The sequence below is a fragment of the Amblyomma mixtum genome, chromosome 1, assembly GCF_055824585.1.
Source record: "Amblyomma mixtum isolate Tamu chromosome 1, ASM5582458v1, whole genome shotgun sequence".
In the NCBI taxonomy this organism is placed as follows: Eukaryota; Metazoa; Arthropoda; class Arachnida; order Ixodida; family Ixodidae; genus Amblyomma; species Amblyomma mixtum.
In genome coordinates, this window is record NC_143012.1 from 199,509,512 (window position 1) to 199,533,833 (window position 24,322).

General features: G+C 43.0%; 1 protein-coding gene across 3 annotated transcripts in view; it reads right to left on the reverse strand.

Moving 5' to 3' along the window:
• LOC149370516 (MAM and LDL-receptor class A domain-containing protein 1-like) overlaps nt 1-24,322 on the reverse strand; it is a 197,706-nt gene that overhangs the window by 140,316 nt on the left and 33,068 nt on the right. For 2 of the 3 annotated variants that reach the window (XM_089562058.1, XM_089562069.1), the window contains exons 6-12: nt 21,695-21,862; nt 20,496-20,596; nt 19,961-20,054; nt 17,903-18,064; nt 12,428-12,573; nt 10,724-10,840; nt 8,295-8,418 (exon numbers count right to left, since the gene is read on the reverse strand). In XM_089562058.1, coding sequence (XP_089418184.1) covers nt 8,295-8,418; nt 10,724-10,840; nt 12,428-12,573; nt 17,903-18,064; nt 19,961-20,054; nt 20,496-20,596; nt 21,695-21,862 — 912 coding nt within the window. Of the gene's footprint in view, nt 1-8,294; nt 8,419-10,723; nt 10,841-12,427; nt 12,574-17,902; nt 18,065-19,960; nt 20,055-20,495; nt 20,597-21,694; nt 21,863-24,322 lie in introns of those variants that run through there. The other variant, XR_016285828.1, reaches the window with a different exon arrangement.

Consider the following 24,322-nt stretch of genomic DNA (forward strand, 5'->3'; position numbering starts at 1 on the left):
ACGCTGACTGCAGTTTGCGAAGGTTCTTGTGCACTTCATGCTACCAGTGTGTCAACGCCTATGTCGTTTGCCTTATGCTTGTGCTAGCCGGGGATGTGGATTTAATCCAGGACCCCCAGAGAATAACGCCCATCAACCGTCCCTCGAATCAAATGCCTTATCTATATCCCGCATTGAATGCTCTCAAAATTCTATGCTTAGTGAACTAGCATTGATTCGCGCTGCTCATTCGAAGGTCGAGGATTCAATATCCAGCCTTTCAGCGCGACTTGACGCTCTGGAACAAATCACGAGCTCAAATCAGTTAAGTAGTCCGAGTTTATCAGCCGATCCTGATATGGCTAAACTTCCATCCGACATTAAGCTACTTTCAGATAAATGTGATGACGCTGAGAACCGCCTCCGACGGTCCAATTTGCTGTTTTTTGGAATCGCAGATCAACAAGATGAATCTTGGACCGAGTCTGAATCGCGGATTTATTTATTTATTTATTCAAGGTACCTACAGCGCCTTGAAAGGCATTATTGTAAGGGGGGGGGGGGTTAAGTACATTGACAGTAAAATTCAATACAGCACAAGAGAACAAAACAGAAAGAAAAGTTACAGAAAAATGTTAAGAACTTCCAAAAAGATTCTGATTGCACCCTACACGCAGAACCAACACTGACAACAGCATAATCAGATTATTGCATGGTCAATTGCGGCCTGGAAATTCTCGCTCTCAAACACTTCATTAGGCAGCAGATTCCAGTCACTTATTGTGTTGGGAAAAAATGAATATTTAAATGTATTAATCCGGCAGTTATACCCTCTAATTTTCATGGTATTGTCCCTTCTACTCGAAACGTAGTGAGGTTCCCTTAAATAGAGGCTTTTATTAATTCCTGTTTTATTATTGTAAATGTCGTACAAAAAATTTATTCTAAAAACTTTTCTTCGGTGGGATAATAACTTCTAACCAAGAGCTTCCCGAAGTTCAGAATTTCTAACCTTAAAATTATAATTCCCAGCTACGAACCTTGGTGCCCGCTTCTGAACTCGTTCTAGCTTGTCTTTTAAAATATTTGTGAACGGGTCCCAACATACGCATCCATATTCGAGAACTGACCTGACATTCGTAACGTACAATGTTTCTTTTAGGCGTGGAGTTGTATGTTTAAAGTTTCTTTTAAAAAGGTTGAGAACGTGGGAAGCTTTGGCAGTTATCGCGTCGACGTGTGCGGTCCAATCCAATTTCGCTGTAAATGTGATAGCGAGATACCTTACTCGGTCGTTTGTCTGTACAACAGATTGATTTAGATTATAGTTGCCCAATATCTTCTTTTTTTGTTTGTTAACTGCATGAGGTAACATTTACTGGTGTTGAGAGTCATCTTCCATTTGTCACACCACGCACATACCTTGTCAAGGTCAGACTGCAACAGAATGGTATCATTTGTGCACGTGACAGAACGGTAAACAACACAGTCATCGGCGTACAGCCTAACACGGGAGCACAGATCACTCGGCAAATCATTTACAAAAACAAGAAACAACAAAGGCCCAAGTACCGAGCCTTGCGGCACACCCGATAAAACCTGAACAGACTGCGAAGTGACACCGTTTATAAGTACCCGTTGTTGCCGTGCATACAAATAATCTTGAATACATCCAAGAAGTCTAGAAGGTATACCTAAATATGATAACTTTGTTAAGAGCAGAGAATGCGAAACCACGTCAAAAGCCTTGCGGAAATCAAGAAAAACTGCGTCTATTTGAACACCCCTATCTATACCTTCCGCGACATCATGGATGAACTCAGTGAGCTGAGTTGTACACGATAGGCCCGAACGGAAACCATGTTGAGCGGTAGTGAAGAAATTATTATCATTAAGGTGCTTCATAAGACCAGAATATATTACATGCTCCAGTGTTTTACAAGAAACAGAGGTGAGGGACACCGGTCTGTAATTACATATATTTGCGTGATCCCCATCTTTATGTATTGGCGTTACATTCGCAAGTTTCCAGTCATTTGGGAGTTTTTTATAATCCAGGGACTTATTGAATATTGTGACCAAAAATGGTGCTATTTCTATTGCACATAGCTTCAAAATATGATTTGATATATCGTCTGGGCCGTGAGCAGAATGGGAATTTAGATTAGACAGCAGCGCCATCACACCCGTCTCAGTTATCATTACATCTTCCATTTCCGGCAAGTGTGTGAAATTTTACGTGACTAGATTGAGATCTGCTTGATCACTGACAAATACTGTGTGAAAATACGCGTTAAAATTTTCGGATTTACTCAAGTGGTCTGCTACAACGCTGTTATTGTGCACCAAAGACGGAATTCCAATGTTATCTTTTTTAGTATTTTTATTATTTCATTCTGCGCGGACGAGCTCGATGTCACAATTGATAGCCACGTTATTGAGCCTGCTCACAGACTTGGCCGTTTCCAACAAGGAAAAAATCGGCCTATCATTGTAAACTTTATGAGATTTAAAGACAAAGGGCGTATCCTTTTTGCCAGCTCCAAGCTTAAATATTCTTCCTTTTCTGTCCGTGAGGACTACTCCGCACGCGTTCGCTTCGCCAGGAAGAAACTTTTTTCGTATGGTGAGCAACGAGGTGGCTCATTTAAAATCCGTTTTGATAAGCTCATCATGAACAACAAACAGTTTGTGTACGATGCTGTTAAAGATTCTGTGGTTGAAATACATTTATAACGCTCACCGCAGGCACACAGGTCCTTTATGCACCAATGTTTCCAAAATCGCACGCGTGCAGCCCCTGTCCCAACCCTATAAATCAGTTTCCGTTTTACTAACAAATAGCCGAAGCTATTTTCCAAAGAAAGAAGCCGTGCAAGCCATATTGCAAGACAACAGCACAGATACTGCCGTCTTTACTGAAACGTGGCTCACACCTGATATACGGAATGACGAACTTTTCCAAGATAAGCAATCCTTCACTTGTTTCCGCCGTGACAGACCAGGGCGTAGGGAAGGCGGCGTGATGGTTCTTGTTAAAAGTATTCTGGTCTCTGCTGCTGTCGCAGTCAATAGTTAAAGCGAAATCATGTGCGTGAACGTTTCTCTTGTTTATTGCACCAATATAATTATCGCATGTTACCGAGCACCTGACTCCGATCATTCCTTCATCGGCGACTTAAGTACCATTCTGCTCGACATAAATAAACAGTTTCCCAGAGCCAACCTCATAGCTAGCGGCGATTTTAACTTCCCAGACATCGGTTGGGACAATCTAACCGCATCTTCCCGCCATCCCAGGGAATTTTTGGATCTTATTTTTTCGTTTGACCTCTCTCAAGCAGTCAGAATACCAACTCGGGGCACTAACATCCTAGATCTTGCTCTTGCATCTAATCCTGATTTAATCCAGTCTTTATCATCCATCGCCGGTCTTAGCGATCATAGCATAGTGTTGTTCAACTTTTCAGTTCGCATTACTTCACGACAACGCTCAGTGAAATACATACGCGACTACAAAAAAGCCAATTTTTCTAAAATCAATAAAGAACTAGCCAAATTTCTTCCCCACTTCGAACAGACTGCTTCTTTCAGGTCTATTGATGATAACTGGTCCTTGTATAGAGATAAAATTACCTCTTTAACTGAATCTTATGTACCCCTCGTTTGTATTCGTGGTGATGCCGGAAAACCGTGGTTTACCAACTCTTTAAGAAGTCTGTGCAATAAGAAATAACGATTATTTAAAGAAGCTAAGAGCTCCAACATAGCGTCTAAATGGGAAAAATATTTTAGCTGCCTGCGAAATTATACCAAGTTGCTTAAGAGCACTAAACAAAATTTTAGAGCAATGACGTACTCGATATCCTTCGAAACAATCCAAAAAGTTCTGGACTATTTTAACTCCAGGTCGTAGCGGTTCGCATCATATATCTTTATTAAATCAAGATGGTTGTCATGTTCCAAATGAGCTTCGCTCGGACGTAATGAATGCGTACTTCTCATCTGTTTTCACCCACGAACCAGCCGTAAACATTCCTACATCACAGAGCCTAAATGTATCTGAAATGCCACCTGTTAGTATTTCAGCCGAAGGAATATGTAAGCTTATTGCAGATTTAAAGATATCAAGTGCTCCCGGGCCCGACAACATTTGTGCGAAAATTCTTAAAGGTACCAAAGTAACATCCAGCCACTTCCTACAAAACATTTTCACGGAATCTATTTCTAGTGGCCAAATCCCGTCTGAGTGGAAGATTAGCCGAGTTGTGCCTTGCTTTAAGGCAGGAAACCGCTCTGATCCATCAAATTATCGTCCCATCTCGCTAACATGTATTGCGTGTAAACTACTTGAACATATTATTTACTCCCAAGTAGCTAATCACCTCGATATAAATTCTTTCTTCTTTCCAAACCAACACAGATTCCGTTCTGGCTACTCATGTGAAACCCAACTTTTTGAATTTACGACTGACCTTCACCTAAACCTTGATTCCTTCTTTCAAACAGGTATTATCTACCTCGATTTTTCGAAAGCTTTCGACCGAGTTCCCCACCAGCGCCTCTTGGCTAAAGTTTTCTCCCTTTTACTGCACCCACTGATATTATCATGGATTCGCAGTTTCCTAACTAATCGTTCGCAATACACCATCATCGACAAGCATCCTTCTACCGTCACTAAAATCACCTCTGGAGTGCCTCAGGGCTCAGTTCTTGGGCCGCTCCTGTTTCTTGTCTTTATCAATGACCTTCCTGCCGGCATTTCATCATCCATCTTTTTGTTCGCAGATGATTGCGTTCTTTACCGCCATGTTAGCACTACGAACGACCAGTCATTGCTGCAGGACGACCTGAACTTGATACAAAGTTGGTGCTCGACCTGGCTCATGAAACTGAACGAAACGAAATGCAAGTTTATGCACGTGTCCCGTAAACGATCTAACCTGCACTTTTCATACACGCTAAACAGGACTGCGCTATCTGAAGTTGAATCCTACAGATACCTCGGCATAGAAATAACAAGTGATCTTAACTGGTGGAAGCACATTACGTCCCTTGCTGCTAGCGTTTCTAAATCACTAGGATTCATCAGACGATCGCTCACATTTTCTCCCCCTAAGGTTAGACTAATCGCATACGAAACTTTCATCCGCACTAAACTTGTATATGCACCGAGCATTTGGAATCCCCATCAAGAGTATTTAACACAAATGTTAAGGCCATTCAAAATCGAGCTGCTCAGTTTATAACATCAAATTATGATTCTTGGTCGAGTGTTACTAATATCAAGTCCTCCGTTCGTTTACCTTCTTTCGCATCCCGTCGTAACATAGCAAAGCTCTGTCTATTTGATAAACTTTATTATAATTTTCCCCAACTGCGTGAGAGCCTAATTTTGCCCCCTTTAAGATCATAGCGACGTTTGTTTAATTGCTGTAGTATTCAACGCATTCATAGTTCAACCAATGCGTTCAATTCCTCGTTCTTGCCAGCTGCCATAGCCGAGTGGAATGTCCTTCTAGACAGTGTTGTGAATGAAGTTAATTCCCTAAAATTTAAACAGATGTTAATTATTTATTCCCCAAATAATTCCTGTTGAAGGCCTTTTCTCTTTTTCTTTTTTTTCTTTCTTTTTCTTTTGTTTACCTACTTACTCACTTGCTTTTCTTTTCAAGTCTTCTTAGCTGTATCTACATGTGTCTAAGTTTATGTTCCAACTTTGTTCTTTGTGACTTGATTACCGTTCGCCCCCCCCCCCCTTATGTAATGCCCCCCTGGGGTCCTTAAGGGTAAATAAATGATGAAATGATGATGCCATCTTAAAGGCTGCTTAAGATGCGCATCCACTAAATAGCGAAAAAAGAGCAAGTAAGAACTGCTGAAAAAAGGAGTCCCTCTAAAAAATTTAATGCGCAGCGTCGTGTCTTCCTTCTTCTTGTCGGGTTGTTAATCAGCGCTCAGAAAAATCTACACACGGTATAAACCACAGATTCATGGAACACACAAACTATGTATTAAAATTTGTTTAAGGTCATCTCTGTATTTAGTTCGAAGATTGCGGCTGCCGTGTCATCACATGCTTAAAAAAGTGCTTAGTTGTACAGAATTCATGCAACGCAAGTACAAAAATTATTTGTATATTACAACCACATAACCAATGACTTCAAACAACTTCCCGTATTATCGCATCTGTATCAGAGTATACTCTATTTAAACAAGCTCTGATTTGTGATGTCATTTGAATGTTTTTTTATGTTTTCCGTTTTTTTTTGCGCCACTTTCTCACAGATATAGCTTCTTCATGTTCTCCTATCCTTTACTGGTATGTTTTTTTTTCTGAAATAATTGCCACCCAGATGGCAAGATTCACTTTTTCCAACAATAAACCGCCCTTAAAACCACCATGACTTTAATCCATAATTGACATGAGTTCTCGACAGTTTGAAAATGTGGCTTACATAGTTACTCTGCCCTCCAACTTTCACACGTCATCCTTCCAGCGCCCGTATTTCAACAGCAATAAAATGACCCAAACAACTTTGGGCAACTTAAACTGACACCACACGCGTTCTTGGCCAGCTTTCCTCAAGAAATTGAGGTAAAAATATTACTGCGTTCATACGGTTAAGTACACAATAAGGAAAAACAGAAAAGGCTCGAATATTTTCTGCCAGAAATCACAGAAAGAGGGGCGACTAAACAGCGTGTTTGTTGTGCGCCCCCCTAAACTCAAGTTTCCTGGAATGCGCACTTAATGAGTGTGATTTCTTAATTTATTTTTGTTTTATTCATTTAATTCCCCTTTTTTACGGCAAATTTAAACAGAGCCAGATTTAGAGGCAAGTTGTTAGGTAGACATAGTTTAATGTGGTTTTCTTGAAATACATCCAACACAGCAGGACATTGCGGTGGAGGCATAGCCACATTCAGTGACCAAAGGAAACAGAAACCTCTCCTTCTAATGTCATCCTCAACAAGCAATAGGCTCTGAATGGCGTATCATTGTTCCTTTGTTTTCATCTATTCTTGATCAAGGCTCTATATTAGCGATGCAGTCATTTTGAAAAAGCTTGGCGGAAGGAAATGGACATCAGCTAAAATATATTTTCAAAGCCAAGCGTGTGAAAAAATACTGAAATAAATGAACAGATATATCTGTTCGAATATTGCAGTGAGCTACCATGTTAACAGAAATTTTACCATTCTGCAACATGAAATCTTGTCAGGCCGGCAGTCCACTATAATTAGCTGAATGTAATACCTATTCTTTGCTACCACTTAGTGTAACTTACGACGCACATCTAACGGAGCATTTACTGTTCTTTCTGTTCTTTTGTTCCGCTTTCTAACATAGTCCTGTTTAAAAATGCTTTAATTGATCGCGAAGGCTTCTTTCTTTCTTTGAAAGTGGCCTGAAGCGCTTGAAAAGAGCGGAAAGCGTTGACTCTCACTTCATTTGATACATGCTTGAGGAAACTTTCAGATCATTGTGATGCGTAACCATGATTGGTTCAGTGCTTCTAAAGAGTTCGTTTCTAAACTGTAGTTCTGACTCTTATACTCTGTACTAAGTGCTCAGATCGGAATTTGAGCCTGTTGCACTCCATTTCTCACGAGATACAACTAGATTCAGTTGCGAGTATATAACCGCCACGGTTACTTAGTAACTATAGCGTTTAGCGGCTGAGCCAATGTACGTGGGATGGAATGTCGACTGCCGCAGCTTGATTTCGGTAAGGGTGAAAGGAAAAAGGCGCGTGCAATGTACATTATTTGTGCGCGTTAAACTTTCGACTGGATCTTGATCAATACAGCCTCTTCTACCTTTTACGCCGGTGTGCATTCTTCGAGCGTTATATGCAACATAACGTGCATACCACACCATACCTTAAAATACCATACCATACCAAGCCAAACACGTAGCAGTAACTGCAGGTGCCGAAAGGTACTGCAATTGTAACACCAGGACATATTGTTTGCTATAATTTCCACCCCGAGGCTATGCCTCCTCTTGAGGAGAGCGGCAGACATAATGTGAGAGAATTCAGAGCTGCCAGTGAACCCAAGAAGATCTGGACATATTTGCTGAGACGACCAAAGAATGCACGAAATAAAGCGTCCCCTACATCGCCAAAGAGAGGTGGCAGATATTCCCGCCTATCTAGGCCGCACAGGTAGCATCCTTGCATTCTGAAAGGAAGTTGTGAAAGATCTGGTCGGAAAATAAGTTTTCGCTCAGTGCCGTGCTCAAGATAGGTGGCTGACATGAGGTCTTACGTTTCTGAATACCTGGACACCTTCATGTTCACACCCACCTGCGGATAAAGCTTCAGCGGCTTGCGGAGAAGTTTCGCAACGGTCGTGGTGGCCTATGGCGATGTCATCGAGCGCTACATAGGCTGGTGTCGATGCGGAACCGACGGTTCCCCGGAAGACAACCTGCGAGCAAGGTTTGCAGTGGCGTTAAGTTCAATCTCTTGTGCAGAGGAGCGCTGAACTCTCAATCATCTGTTTTCTCTCAAACGGGAAAGAATAAGCTTATACTTTTTTGTTGTTATTTTGCATTCAATCTAAGTGGCACTGTACAACAGTTGTTAACAGAAATAATCCAAGGGTAAGGTAGCAGGCTCTCTTATCATTTGATCATTGCAATGCAATTCACTTTATACATTGCTTTACACTTTTTTTGCAGTAATATTGAGATGTACACAAGAATAATGGAATTGAGTGGGCGAGTTGGTTTTCCATCTTGACAGTGAAAGCGCTCAAAAGGACAAGGACGACAGATGTCTTTCCTTGTCTTTCCTTTTCTGTCGTCCTTGTCCTTTTGAGCGCTTTCACTGTCAAGATGTACACAAGGCCATGTTAATCGCTTATATCTGCGGCAAAGCATCTCATGAAAAAGAGAACCTTGCCAATTTACGATCAATGTGTAAAAATAAACAACCAACATATGACTATGACGACAAATGCTACGACACGTCTCTTGCCATACTTGCGACTGCAGCGTTTTAGCCACTACCATGAACGAATGAACTTTCTTAACAACACTCTCGAAATTTCAGATCTTCCTCTGAAGGTTCAAGAAATTGGTTAAGTTATGAAAGTGTATGGAACCTGGAAAACTACACGCATTTCAGAAGTAATAATATTAGCAAATAATTTCTATGCGTTAGTTTATTTGCTTCCTGCAGAGAATTAGAAAAAACAACGCATGCGTCATTTAGCACCTGACGTGCTAAACCGTCTATGCGATTTTTTTTAAAGAACACTTCATCTAACGCAGGAACGCCTGGAAGACAAGGCTTCGTGCTTAGCTTGGCTAGTGTTAGGCCGAAAGCGTGGACTGTACTTCAAAATCGGTAGTTGCGCCGCGATGCTCTTTTTTGTGCGAAAATTAGGGTTTTTGACGCTGCGCTTTACACTTGTTCAATAGATTTAACGCAAGTGAAAGTTCAGCGTTAGGCTAGTGTAGAAACATTAGTACCATTTATTCGTAATTTGTGTCAAGAGGAGTCGCATTTTACGGCTGAATCCACTTTTTAAGCCCAACAATAGCCAATTCATGCAGACAGCCTCGTCCTTTCCGGCATTCCTGTGCCTCTCCATGTTGCATAGAGGAAGGAAATAACTCAGGAGAGGTGGTTACGTCACATTTTTTGAAGCCTTATCCCCTCTACGCCCCCCCCCCCCCCCTCCCCTACTTGGCTGCAAGCATGCTTGCGCATGCGCAGCAGAGAATGCAGCAGACGATGCCGCTGCGCGCAGCGTTACTATTGGCTACGCCAGCGGCTAAAGACTCCCAGTAGTCGTTCCGACAGCGCGTAACTTCCGGCACACTGTCTGGCTTGCAGCTTGTATAGCGAGGGCCTCTCCTAAGTTTTACTTCCGCGCTTTTCTGGACGAAGTGTAACAGCACTAGATTTCCCTCTAGTTGTATTATAAAACTGTATGGCTATGAGGAGTTGGCGCTGATCCCGTTACGCGTGGTCTCAGCAGGGCTGTCGGAAACATTGCTAAATGACACCTTGGTGGCAAGAAAGGCAGCAAAAGCTGGTTGTTTCCCAATGGTTTTGGCAATGCTACCTGTCGCGATCAGCGAGAGGTTACGATCAGCGGCGGCCGATGCAAAGAAAACGAAAGCGCAGTACAAAGATCTTGAATACACCTAAGCCTCCAATGCAAGCCAGTTTCCCAGTGTAGTGCTTTACTTATCGAAGGATTATTTCCTGTGAGCACGGGTAAGGTCGGTGAGACTTCCACGGCAGCATAAGAAGCGCTGGCATTCGTTTTTCGCGAGAGTTGCTTTCTTAAACCACAGCATAGAATTTACTCAGCCGTTTTATCTTGACTGCTTGCGAGGCTTTCCACACTGAACTCTATTTCCAGTAGACTGAAAACTACAGCAACAGCCCGCGCCCGTTGTTGAAAACTACAGCAACAGCCCGCGCCCACAACGGGCTGAAACACATTCACAACTGGGGCCTCTATGTTAGAAGGCTCCGAAACTTGTCCAATTGCCCGAATAAAGTACTTATTTTTAATGTTATTAAAGACTGGCAATAGGATACTTGTTTTCTTTACAAGCATGTTCCGCTGCGTTAGCTGAATAATAATGATCGAACACTGCAAATCACCCTGCGAAATCCTCACACAGCTGTCCTTACACAGAATCATAGAAATGCCGGCTACACGTAGAAAAATCGATTTTATAATTTTGGAGTTTAAGAAGTGCCTTCCTCACCCGTTTATTACTAGGAACGGCGACGCGGCCCAGCTTCCACGTGTGAGAGCCGGCGCCATTCTGTCCCCAGAGAGGGGTATTCATCCATGAAAGTTTATCAGCGTCGATGGCCAGCACCTGGGGATGAGGATGAAGACATCAATTTTAGACACCCACAGCTTTCAGGGCAGTATGCAGCTGAAGCCCCGAATGCACTTTTCAGGAGGAAACAAGGAAAACGGCATGCCGTTTTGTGTCACAGACCGAAGCAGAAACGTTAGATTTAGCTTTATCGGAGCATGTGAGCCAATCTGGGTTCACATCGCGTCTTCTGTCTATCGACGGGCTCGAAATGTTTCGAGACTGGCAGCACCGACAAGTTCAATTAGGCAGTCACACTTTATACGTCCGGGCTTCTAGAAAGGTTGAATTTCGCCGGAGTTTGAAAAAAAAATTGACTGTGGTTTAGCACTGCTAAGAACAAAATTTTGGCGAAAGCAGGTTTTTGCAGGTGTGCGTCACTGCCACCTGTTGCTGCGAAGGCCCAGGCGCACTTTCCATCTCGGAGCCGAGTGAGTCGCCCAGGGCTTGTCAGGCTAGTTTTGAAATCTCAGCCAAGTTAGTCGTCCACTGTTCTAATACTACCTTTTTTCCTCACTTCCCTATTATTGTAGTACTATTTAAAATTGTACTACTGTTTTCCATCACATCGGTACTCCATTCTGCGCCCTCCCCTCCGACTATTTCTACATGTTTTCAACTCCAGGAGTATTTTACGACTCCATTGCTCCGCTAAAGCGTCTAACAAGTCATTTCTGCCTCTTAGCGTTGAAAAATAGAGTTCATTACCGGAATGCTTTGCGACTGAACACGATGCTTTTAAATTTCGGCAAATGCGTTCCTTATATTTTGAAATCCTAATGTGAGTATTACCTGCGTCCTGCTTTCTTGTTGTATTTTTATACTGTTCTTGCATGGTTCACTGCACTTGTCTGCTTGATTTATATCCATATATTTTAATTTTTTCTTCTATCACTTATATCCTGCCAAAGAACAAAACTTTCACCACTTTCATTCATTATTTCATGTTCTCTCGATGTCAACAACCCCCCCCCCCCCCTTATGTAATACCCTTCGCACGGGTCTTTAAGGGCTAATGCACGATGATGATGAGCGGTGGTAAACTCCTCAATGAAATTACTATATGCGACCAAAGACAACATTTAATCTTCCCCTTTATGTCAGGTGTCGAGACTATTAAACTTAAGGGCCGTACTTAAAACAACAGTGTTCCAAGATTACGAAGTACACCGTCTTTGCAGAGTTTAGCACGGCGACAGAGCACGCACTGTCACAACTAACCTCTGCTAGTCGACGGAAGTACACGAAAAGTCAGTAATCCAAGTCCGGTAAAAAGAGAGCCTAGTGCATGTGACACAATTTTTACGGTTACATTTTGCTCTCTGTACACCACACATTCACACCGAAATATTAAAAAAAAAACGAGAATTTATCAATCTTGTTCATTAGTGGCCTTTTTTATACACGGTACATGCCGAATGAAGTGCTGCTGTGAGGACTACGCACCAAGGAGACATTTCACCTTTTGTTCTAAAAAGTGAATTCGGCACATACACGGGTCAGATAATTTTTGTTGTTTAATTTTCGGCGTCGTAGTATTAAAAAAAAATGCTCATATGACAGTAAACTTTCCTCTCATTTTACCTCTAGTTTGGTAGCTTTGTCACCGGAAATGATGTACCAGAATTCAGCGCACTGCGTTATCCTCGTGTTCCGGGGAAGGAGCTCTCCGATAAGTTCCGCCTGATCTCCTGCCCTCCTCTGGTAGTTGTTGAAGAAAAGGTAGGAACCTAAAAGAAAGCGTCAAGTAAAGAGTAGTGAGAAAAGTGTAATATTTCTCTCTAAATGTGCCTGCAACTGCGATAAATACAGAACAATTCAGCGAAAGTTTTATTGCTATGCACTCGTGAAGTACTTCGAGACACCACGAGCCACGCGCTCTTGATGTGGGAATCAATTTCTGTTCCGCCATATCACTGAAAATCACTGCATATAAAATAAAGACACAGAATAAAAAAAGGGACAGGGGCAAGCACAAGCGTTCGATTTCCTACAATTTTCATATGGTTGGTTAATCAGATAAACGACGTATGAGGCGCTCCCAGAAAAGTTTTGTAAGTTCGGCGCTCACCGTCGTCTCGTGCTGAAATCTTCGTCCAGATTTAATTTTTTGTTCGAGCTGTGGCAATTTCCTGACGCATCGTACCAACAGTCCCAATTTGCCACGCTGCGCCCACTATGTTTCTTGATACATTTCCCTAGCCAAACTCAATCGGCGACGGCTAGAAGAGCTCCACCTGTTTTGTTCGCGCTCACGAGCGGTTGGGGCGAACACACTTGACCCCTATTAGAGTCCTCGCATGTGGTTATCGTAGCAACAACGCTGCTGATTTCCGCATGAACAGAAACTAAACTGAAGACTTTACTCTCAATTTCAATGTACTAAGTGCCACATTTGCAGGCTTCGATCATCTTTTACGAGTTAGGAGTCTAAGCTGCAGCAAATTGCACAGGCTGACATGACCCAATTGATTAAATTACGAATGCTTCCAGCCGCATTATACTGCACACTGAACGGGGACATAGCGAAGAAAGTGAGTTGATTCTCTTCATTCATTTATTTGCCTAATTATTACCGCTTAGGTGCATACAGGCATCCGTACAGACAACGAGGTTAATCGGATGTAACTGAACAAGCAAGGTTTTGGTAAAATTTTGTTTACGTAGCATGCGGGAGAACGTTCAGTGTGCGGGTACCACACATGAGCTTGCATATTTTCGTTGGGTTACATTAGCCGTTGGTCCCATCAGTTTATTACAGTTCTACGACCTCTGTGTAAAATTGCACTGTATTATCACTACTTTTTGTCGTTACAAAAATAAAACAGTCGACAGTTATAATGTTATCTAACAGGACACAGAGAAAGGGAGATCAGTGGACTAAAGAACAATGGTGGCCCGCAAAGTCGCCCTTCCGCAACACCTGGACATTCTTCACCAAATGGCGACTGGTGGCCGCCAGCGAAAAAAAAAAGCGCCAAAGAAGAAAGCATTTGCTCTCCTTCAGCACATTGCGATCAATATTCATACGTTGTCTAATATACCGTAAACGGTATGTTTGAACCAAAAGGAGTCTCACATATGTACGTATGATTTCCTGAAACCATGCGTACAGACGAGAAAAACGCATTTGTCGGAAAAAGATCAACAGAATTAGTGCGTAAGTAGTGCCTTAGCACTTAGCGACATGTACCTTTTAAATAACTGAAGTATATATACAATACTATCAAAAATTTTGCAAGAACACAGCCATAACCTGGTGCGGAATGGCGATTTAAGGAGATGAGCTGGCGAAAAACAAGAGGTGTATCAGCACCAACCTGAGAGATTAGAAAAGAAATTCACGGCGAATAACGTCAGAAAGTAGAGATCGATTGTGTACTTGTTACATAACTTAGCTATAAATAGAATACTGTCAGGAATTTGGTAGTAACAGAATCATAATCTGAAGGGGAGCAGTCACCTAATGTGTTGAGCAGGTGAACAACGAGAGGCGTATTAACAGTAACCGGGGGCATTGCTAAAGAAATTCCTGGCGAATAACGTCAGGAAGATTATAGAGGTTGTTTACTTGTTTAATACTATAACTATAAAAGGAATACCATCGAGAACTTTGCAGTAACAGAGCCATAGCCTGAAGCGGAATAGCCGTCTAAGGAACTGAGCTGGCGAAAAAGAAGAAGCGTATCAACAGTAACGTGTGGCATCACTGAAAAATCGCAGCGGATAAGGTCAGGAAGATGAGAATGGTAGAGAGGCGGTGCGTTCTTAAGAAAAGTTTCGTTTAAGTTTGAGAAAAATTTGTCAACCCGTGAGTTTACAGCTGCGATTCGGCTGTTTGCTGTGGGGTTAATCGCGCACCAAAATATTTAGGATAACATCTGCTCGCAAGAGCGCTTACAATAATGAGACTGCTGATTTTTGCGCGTCCCTATTCGAACATAGGGTGTGTCATGTTTACAAGCTAATTGAGCTGGACAAGCGAATAGCTTTCGTTGTCAGAAAAATTTAGGTGAAAAGCCTTGTTTTGACTTTATATGTGACGACTTAAAAAAAAGAGCGCTGGTCGGAACTCAGACCGGCTGCAGGAGCGCGAAAACGGACAGTCCAAAAAAAGCCGAGACAACACGTACTGTGATGTATCGTTTTTCGTCTGCGAGTTGCCTTTATATATTGTTTAATCCACGTTAAGACGAAGACACGCCAATAATTGAAAGAAGTGTTTTCCAAGGATTAACAAAACCAATTGGTCCGGTTATCAACTTAAATAGGTGGGGGGGTTGTGATGCACTTCCAGCTAAGTCATGCGGGTTTTCTGCGTGGTTATTTAAAATCACCAAATCATAATTCCCTTGTAGAAATTGCGCCCCACTCGAAAACTTAAAAAAAAACAGCTTTTTAAAGTGCAAACAATTCCCACTTGATGTGATTTACTAGCGTTCTTGATCATCACTCATAGGTAAAATGTTCACGGCGGGGGCTAATTAGTCCCCGCCAGCAGCATGCTCTTTGTGGAAGAATGTGAACTACCCACAGTTTTTCTTTGCAAACTGTTGTTCGGTTGCTAAAGCTACCAGCCTATCTACTAGACGTAGAAAGCTTTTGAGAGTAAATATAAAAGATAATTCAATAGTAAGCCGTGATTTACAAACATTTCCTAGTCCCCTGTGGTGTAAGGCAACAATTGGCTAAGCGTGCGAGAAGCACTCATGAGAGTAACTAATTTTGCAATAGCATGACATTAATTTAAATGCTTCCCGCACAATCTGTAAAGGAATAATTTTTTTTTTGCCTAGCACTTTGGCAATGTCAGGAATTTTGGTGTGCAATAATTTAAGACAAAAATTAATTCATTGCATTCGAAATTTTTCTAAAAGAAGGACAGATGCTTGTGTCCGCAAAAGAGTGGTCCTTGGAAAGATTGAAAAAATTCACTATTCTCACATTAACGCATTAGCGCCCAGCGTACTTTTAAAGGTAGAGTGAATTTTTGATGATTCAACGCGAAAGATTAAGTTCTTCTTTTCAAGTAGGTCATGCTTTTGTCACCAGAGGATAGACCGACGCCCGTTAACTAAGAAGGCTCGTTTCTTCTTCTCAGTATCCGACCTTTTGTGGTGAAATTTCCTGATCTTTTTTTTGCACGAACTGCACCGATAGTCGCTGGCTTTAATTTTATTGCAGCCACGTTTATGTACATATTACGCTAGTTCAAGTATAGAGTAGCACGAAAGACAAAAACAATAAATGCTTTGAATGTCCCGCACCTTTGGCTACTTTTGCGCTATGATGAGTTATATGCTGCTGTACTTTGTGTAGTGCGCTTGGTCTTCCTCTGTGCAGCACGGCACCTATTTATTCCAGGTCATAGATCTTATGGTTTCTTGCAATTCTTTGGGAAAAGCCACTTTCTTTGCTCAGCGAGGCCTAAGAGACTGCTGTGACGGTGGTGTGAATTTAAGTGGTTATAATAAAGTTTTGATTAGAAGAATTGGATCTTCTGCAGAGCAGACGGTTACTGTTATTGATTTCACACCTACTGTGGAAGGAACTTAAGTTCAGAAAAAAAAACTTTTGTAAGCGCGCGTTGTCCTGTCGTTGCCTGAGGTGATCTGAACGCTTAGTGACCATTTCATCTTTTTTGGCAATATTTTACTAGCCAAGAAATTCTTGTAACGCTCCGCCCACAGGAAATTTGGGCTACAGGAACAGTTCGACAAAACAGGTTTAGGGAGTGTCCATTCGACCGAAAGAAAGCTACGGAATAGAAGCAGCCAGGAAAACCTGGTTCAACATTATGTACAGCGCGAAAAACTAAGACAGGGGAAGAAACACGCAAACAAACAAGCGCTGCAAATCTGGTTATTGCTTCAATGGTGCATGTTACGTGCTTTTATTGAAGTCTATAGACAACAGTGCAGTCAGTATGACCTGCAACTATAAAAGTATTGTGCCCATATGTTTTGTAAAGTGGTGGTTGCCTAGATCGCACGAAAAACTACTTTTGTACAACAAAATTCCTTTCCTTTTACAAGAGTGGTATAGCAGGTGTCGACCTTTCGGATCAAGTCGTCAACTGCTACTACATCGGCATCAGGGACAAAAAGTGGCAGCGGCAGTTGGCATGAAAGCTCCACTTCACAATTGTGAATGCCTGAACAACGTATCAAATTCCTAGAGACAGGCGTGCTGACGTCACTCATTTCCGTACGCCTTGGCATGCAGCAACCAGTGGTTCGTAGACACTCAGGCTCAATCGTGTATGACGCTTCTTTGAAAAGGAGAAAGCTCCCCGCGCAAAGTAGAATAACTACGGTCCCAGTATAGCCAGAAAAGATTGAAGAGGGCCTGCAAGAAGGGTTCTAACACCCTGCATAAAAGTCATGGTCACTGTAATAAAATTTACGCCGCCTAGTAGGAGTGGAGCGCAGTAGCCACATGAGCTATGGGGATGACCCTGCGTACTATAAAAAGTACAGCTATGTAGCTTCGAAGCGAATGAAGCAATGGTAACTAAATTTAAGCAACATGTTTTTTTCAATAAAAGAGCATTATGTGCTAAAAATTAAGAAAATTCCTCCGTTAGATTTTTTTGGGCGTTAATGGGTTAATGCTGAGTTGCTCCTGCGCTAGTATAAATAAATAAACCTTAAAAGCGTGTAGCAGGTGTCTTCAGTGTAATATTTAGCGAGTGTTGAATTACAATACCGTTGGGATCCATTAGTGATTTAATGGTTTTCCTTTTTTTGGAGCAGTAATTGGTAATATACTTCGAGTAGCGTTTACAAAATAAACACTAAAGAAATGTAATTATTTGGAAAGTAGTTTTGCCGTGGTATTCTAACTTCAAAGTTTTGGCACTAAGTAGCTGCGCTCTACAAACGTCGCCCCCTTGATTTCCTGTAAATGTAGGGTGTACCTTAGAGCGTACATATTGGAAGCGGTGTGCCAATCACAGTCCGTCTCTTCAGTCACTGCTGAAATGCTTGTTGTGTGGAGCATTGCACGGCTAGCCTGTTCTGATTTCACATTCATAATTAAGATTGAAGCCGAACATGCCTGCTGGAGTGTCATTTCCGAATGTGTGGTCGTGAGTGGGCCTCAGAAGAGTAGTCTTCATAGTTCCACCACCAAGCTGCCATGCAGGCCTGTTGCTCCATTCCTCGTTGTTTTTCCATGAGCACCAGCCGTCTTCAAAGTTGCACAAACCGTCTTGATGGGCTGTGAATCCGTAATAGCAAGGTGAGACAAATTACGCTCCTGACATTGTCTGTCAAGTCGACTCGATGCGCGATCTCAAGCTATATTTCGGCGACAGCAAGCTACACCATTCACTCAAATTGAGATATACAGCACGTACCACTAGCAGTCCTTGGGCGTCACCAGAAATTTCGCTTATTATTCATGGGTGGCTGTATTATTTGTCCTTGCTCCGCCATAATGTATATGTATACCACATTAATATCCATGTTTTTTTTTTGAAGTGTGACTTTCCAAAAGCAGCTGTTCCTGCTGAGGCGTCATCAGCCTCGTTATAGACTTCAAACTTAGTTATAAATGGAGCAGATATGCTGAGAACAAAATTACAAGGGTCAAGGCACCACACCTACGCATACTGAAAACATTGATATATTTGAAATAAATACCCATTATTGCACGCGGATTCTCCTTTGTCATGTCCTGAACTCCGTCTTGCCTTCATTGTTACCATAGCACTGAAAGCTTATTTCAGCCACAAAAAACGCATCGCGATTGAACGCCGTGATGGAACGCCAATTCGTGTTCGATCGATTTCGTTGTTACTTCTTGCATGGCTGTCACGGTTAGCCTGCCTACTATCGCTTCGTAGTCAAGAAGCTAATGAATAAACAAACAGGCTCTGTCCATTCAGCTTTTTGGCCGGAGTGCAAACGCATTTATAGAAAAGCACTAAAATAACAGCGTTTCAACAAGTTCACCCTGACATGCATAGAAAACTGCAGCCAGAGAGGAAATCAGTTTTTAATAACTCCAGAGAATACACCTAGCCCAACTTGTGCGTACAATAAGCAATCACAGTGCGTAAAATTGATCTTCCACGCCTAATGAGCGTGAATTTTTCTCGGGATTTGAAATATTTAGCATTTTTTTGAATAACGTTTCTACTATCGCATGTGCCTTGAGAAACGTTTCTTAAACCCTCTTAAACTTCAAGATAAAACTCACAATTGTCTCGGGAAATTTATTGTCATGTGGCTTTACAGCTCCCATGTAGTTATTTTTTTTGCACCATAAAGCAGTTCACTTATATGAATTCCGCACATGCGACACTAGCGCCCTGTGCAGCTGTAATCTCAAAAATCCAGTGCGAGCCAGCCGCGTGGTTTTATACTATAACATTCTTCATCGCGCCAACACATTTTTAGCGCTTGCAGCTGCCGTTCTATTTGATTTTATTTATGCAAAACGGACATGCCCTGTGATTTTACGAATAAAGCTTGCTAGCTAACGCTGTTGTGACCGTCTACAGGGCTGTAAAGGTCCAATATTTTAACAAGTAATTTTTCTTCTGGGCTCATGCCCGTTTACTCAGTATTAACTTACCACGTGCTGAACCTATAATATGTGTTCAAGAGCAAAGAACCACGCTACAGGACTTTTCATTGTTTAAGCAATAGCGTGTTGAAGCACGCAATCCGCACCATACTAGCCGAACTTTCTTACAGAAGCTTGGTTTATTGGGGATTAACGTCCCGAAGCAACTCAGGCTATGAGGGACGCCGTAGTGAAGGGCTCCGGAAATTTCGACCAACTAGGGTTCTTTAACGTGCGCTGACATCGCACAGCACACGGGCCACTGGAATTTCGCCTTCATCGAAATTCAGCCGCCGCAGCCGGGATCGAAACCGCGTCTTTCGGGCCAGCAGCTGAGTGCCGTAACCACTGAGCCACCGTGGCGGGGTCATTTCTTAAAGAAGCTTGAGAACGGATAGGGTCTGGCGCAGAGAGGATTTCAGGAGTTCTTTATAACGAATACCCATCTGCCTTGCAGTGCATAGGCTTCATGGACATAAAGCGAGATTTCGAACTCTCGACCACTGCTCTACTGTTCGTATAAAAGCGGTGCGGGAAACTCACCTCTGTTGCCCTTGCAGTCACCAAGCCGGATAGCATCAATTGCACAGTAAGGCGAGTTATACTGCCTGTACATTAAGTTGCACCGCAACTCAATCTGGAAAGGAAATTTGGTTTTTGGTGTACATAAAGATCACTCCTCCAGTAATTTCGGGCTATCCTGCTGCAGAATAGCTAAACATGACGAAGTTCACGAAAGGCACTAATGTTCTTGACCACAACTCTTTTGATGTCATGGATTATAAGGAGCAACAAAGTTTTTGCCAGCAGGCACTTGCAGCGACTTCCATATTTAAATTTTAGAACACTTTAATATTGAGAGGAAACATAATAAACTGTGCCAATATCGCAAATATTTTTAGTGTAAGTAATGCGCAAATGAGCAAAGTTTCGCCCGCTTTTAATCGCATAAACTCACTGAAATGCACTCAAAATTACCGAGAACTTGCGTCCCGAGCCAAAAGCATCGGTTCATGGCTTCTGGCCACGTGTGCACATCATATTGTTTTTTGCGGCATTCCATGCGTTGTCCCCTCACCTTGAAATCCTTTTCCGATTTGAACGCTAGTTCCACCGGGGTCCATTCACCTCTTAGCAGCTCTCTTGCGTTTCTCGCCCAGGCCAGATAATACTGTGGGCCTTGAACGAAAAAAAAATCAGCATGTTTTCGAATCACCGAAGGTTGCTGATCCCGAAATGTTGCGTGGAAAAAACTTGTGAGAGCTTCTCGACAAATGCAAACACAGAATAATTCAGTACTCTTGCGCAGTATCGTGTGAGACGGAAATAGCGAGAACAGAAATAAATGTAGACCGCTGTTTTTTCTCTTATTCTCTACCCTTATTCCTTCCTTCATCGACCGGTTCAGGTGTCCGTCCAACGTAACACGTGCTGCTGCCACCCCTTTTTTTATAGCTACTTACACTACTCATTCGCTCACTAAGCGTACAAAGGGTATTGCAAAGCATTTGGTGGCATTTTACAATTGCGTGTTCGACGTGGTGTCTACTCAGAAACCCTTACAAGACGGGCACCGAGTGGCGGTGATGCTCTTGGAAAATAAAATATGACTATGTTGTTTTTGTACTACGTAAATGTGTATCTGTGGGTTTCTTTTGCATATCGAGGCAATTGTATGTTATGCTATGCCGGGTTTATGGCACATAGGCAACTAAGGCCATCATGCGCCAAGCTCAAGGTGTAGGAGGCAGTTGTGTGTTGTTGAGGTTATAGTGGAGCCGTGTTTGGTGCCCTTCATAGGGCCGTCATCTGTCAGGCCTACTGGACATGCTGTGCGCCAATTTCTGGCTTCGCACTACAAATGGCATAGGATCCGTGGAGCAACGAACCAATGGGTATCCGTATGCCAGCAACGAAGTTGGATGAACTGAGGCGCCGGACCCTTTCTTTTAATCCCCCTGACCGGCCCCTTCTGGAACCATATATTTAACAAAACAAATTTCCCTGCCGAGACGCCGTGAACTGGAAATGACAAAGCAGGCATGGCGTAAGCGGTTCATAAGTGCTGTTGCCACATGAGTGCTGGCTGCTGACGCAACAAAACTAGTGCATAAATGATTGTTTAGGCGCCAATTTGGTGACATGACTCGCAATCTATAACTTACACCTGTCAAAAAACGACAGTATGCATACATTCGTGTAGCGGAATAATCCAAGGGCAGCACGGATTATACCGCAGCGTTTTTGAAATGTACAGAGGGTAAGTGTGGCACTCACCTTTTACTGCCGCGCTTATCACGGGAACGCCTTCGGGTACCTGCACCAAGCGCGAAAGATAATATTGAAATTTCAAGCACTGGACGTCTTTTCGGCCGCCTAGCATTGGCGATGATAGAGCAGCGCTCGTAGAGCGATTTCCCGTTGCCTGAAAGTACACAAGGCCACCTGCGAAAAAAATTAAAGACGCCACATTTTAGAAACCGAGCGCCTATTGAACTCTAATAATGTGCTGTTCATTGTATTTGTATGTTATGGTGTTTTATGGGCTGTACGTACAGATGATACAGAATCTGAATGCTGTTCATTTGTATGCGAGCCGTTTCAAGAAATTTTACCATTATTTCTCATCAGCTGTGCCGTTTGCTTCAGGATTGCTTCATTGCTTTGTTCTCTAGTTATTTCAAAGCACAGAAGGATGGTATGGGTAAGCAATAAAAGCTTCCTTACGGAAATTTATATATAGGGTCCCTGACCGGCACTTTGAAGAAGTCTAGTTAGTTGGTTGGTTTGTTTATAGGGTTTAACGTCCCAAGGCTATGAGAGACACCGTAGTGAAGGGATTAGGAAATTTCGACCACCTGGGGTTCTTTAACGTGCGCTGATATCGCACACTACACGGGCCTCTAGAATTTCACCTCCAACAAAATTCAGTAGTGGCAAACCGCAGATTATGAAATTAGGAATAATTAAGGTAAAATATTATTACCACTGAACAGGCTGTGATCGACGCAGCCTTGAACAACAGATATGGAGAATAAGGCCTTGAGAGCAGTCTGCACAAGCGCTTTTCGGTGGATGCCAAATGAAAGAGTATAAATACAAAGGATGAAACTAAAAACTCTGCCGCCGCGGTGGCTCAGCGGCTATGGTGCTCGGCTGCTGACCCAAAAGACGCGGGTTCCATCCCGGCCGCGGCGGCTAGAATTTCTTTGGAGGAGAAATTCTAGAGGCCCGTGTACTGTGCGATGTCAGTGCACGTTAAAGAACCCCAGGTGGTCGAAATTTCCGGAGCCCTCCACTACGGCGTCTCTCATAGCCTTAGTCGCTTTGGGACGTTAATCCCCATAAACCAAACCAAACTAAAAACTCTGAGGTTTGCAATTCATTGATCATAGGCTAGAAAACAATGCAGAAATGAAACGCATAGGCATGCAGAATAATACCCCTGCTACACGGGCGTTTCGAATGCCTTCCAACCGAATGTCATTCGACTCGACTGCCGAACTAACGCTGCTACACGAAGTTTTTCAACGGCATTCGGTTCAGATGACATTCGAGTCGAAGGAGCTCCGCGGAGACATTCCAGATTTTGGAATGCCTTCGAAACGCGACACAGCCCGAACCAACCAATAGCCGTCGCCGCCTACGTCGCTTCGCCCCGCCCACCGCCGCGCGACTGCTTTCGGCTCTGTGGCTGTTCATTTCGATACCCGCTACTCGCTTTTTTCTGCTGTTTGTTTAGCAAATTGTTCGTGTTCCGTCTAAGTGAGTGCTTGCAGATAATAGTACACCAATGAACATTTACCGCGTGTGCATGAAATTTCCCCAGGAGTGCGCCGATGAGGACGACTGCAGTCATACTACTGTTTACATTGGTTTACATCGCTTCGTATGAACAGCTTGTGCTCGTTTGCAAGACACAAAACGAAATATGCGCTTTAGTTCTATTAAATAATCTCTTCTCTTCTGTACCAATTGTACCCGTGCTTGTTTACGCAGTGCGACAATCTGTGGGAAGCGCCGACGCGATCGCTCGCCTGAGAAACACTTGACAGCCGGGTTGTTGACATCGGATGATCGGCGCTTCTCGCTAATTTTCCCGGCTTCGTCCGACATGCCCAGTACTATATTTTAAACTACTTTATCCAGAAGTATGTTTGGTGACCGTTCGCGCTAACTGATATGGCCTAACTTGTTAGTCACAAGCTAGAGACGGCGACGACTGCTGCTGGCCGTAAAGCACTGCTCGGCAGCTCGAGTCACACCGCCGCTTCCCGTTCATCGTATGCGCGTCCTGAGATGTAAGCAATAGTTGATTTCATGTCACTGTTGTCAAAACTACACTCGTTGACCATTTGCATTCGCTAAAACTTGTGACTTCGTTCTTCACAACCACCGCAATCACCGATCCAACTTTGCGGACTCGCTAGGCCTAGTCGTCGCTGAAGGGAACGGAGTCGTCGTCGGCTGAAATTGATTTGGCAAGTGGTTATCGCTATTGAGTGTCCAAGTGTGCACATGTGAAATATAGCCGTTCGTTTCGCTTATTTCCAATACGGATAATGTATAAGCGCGCATGTATTCGCACTGTCCCCTCATCAGCGTGTTTTCGCTCAGCCGCCGAACTCCCGAGGGCATGAAGGCTGACCGTCCGCCGATCGGATTCGTCGGTGTCGTTTAGCCAAAAAACTTGTCCCACTACAATCATGTTATAGTAAACTAGATAGTTCACTATAATCACATGATGCTGTACACCGTGATAGTGCCGTTGTCGGACTAGTGTGACCATCGTCGTCGTTGTACACTGAATACGAGCTGAGAATTTCGAATGCGTTTGGAAACTGCCGTGTAGCACCGCGGGAGTCCGTCGAGTTCGAATGCCATTCCAAGTCTCGAATGCCATTC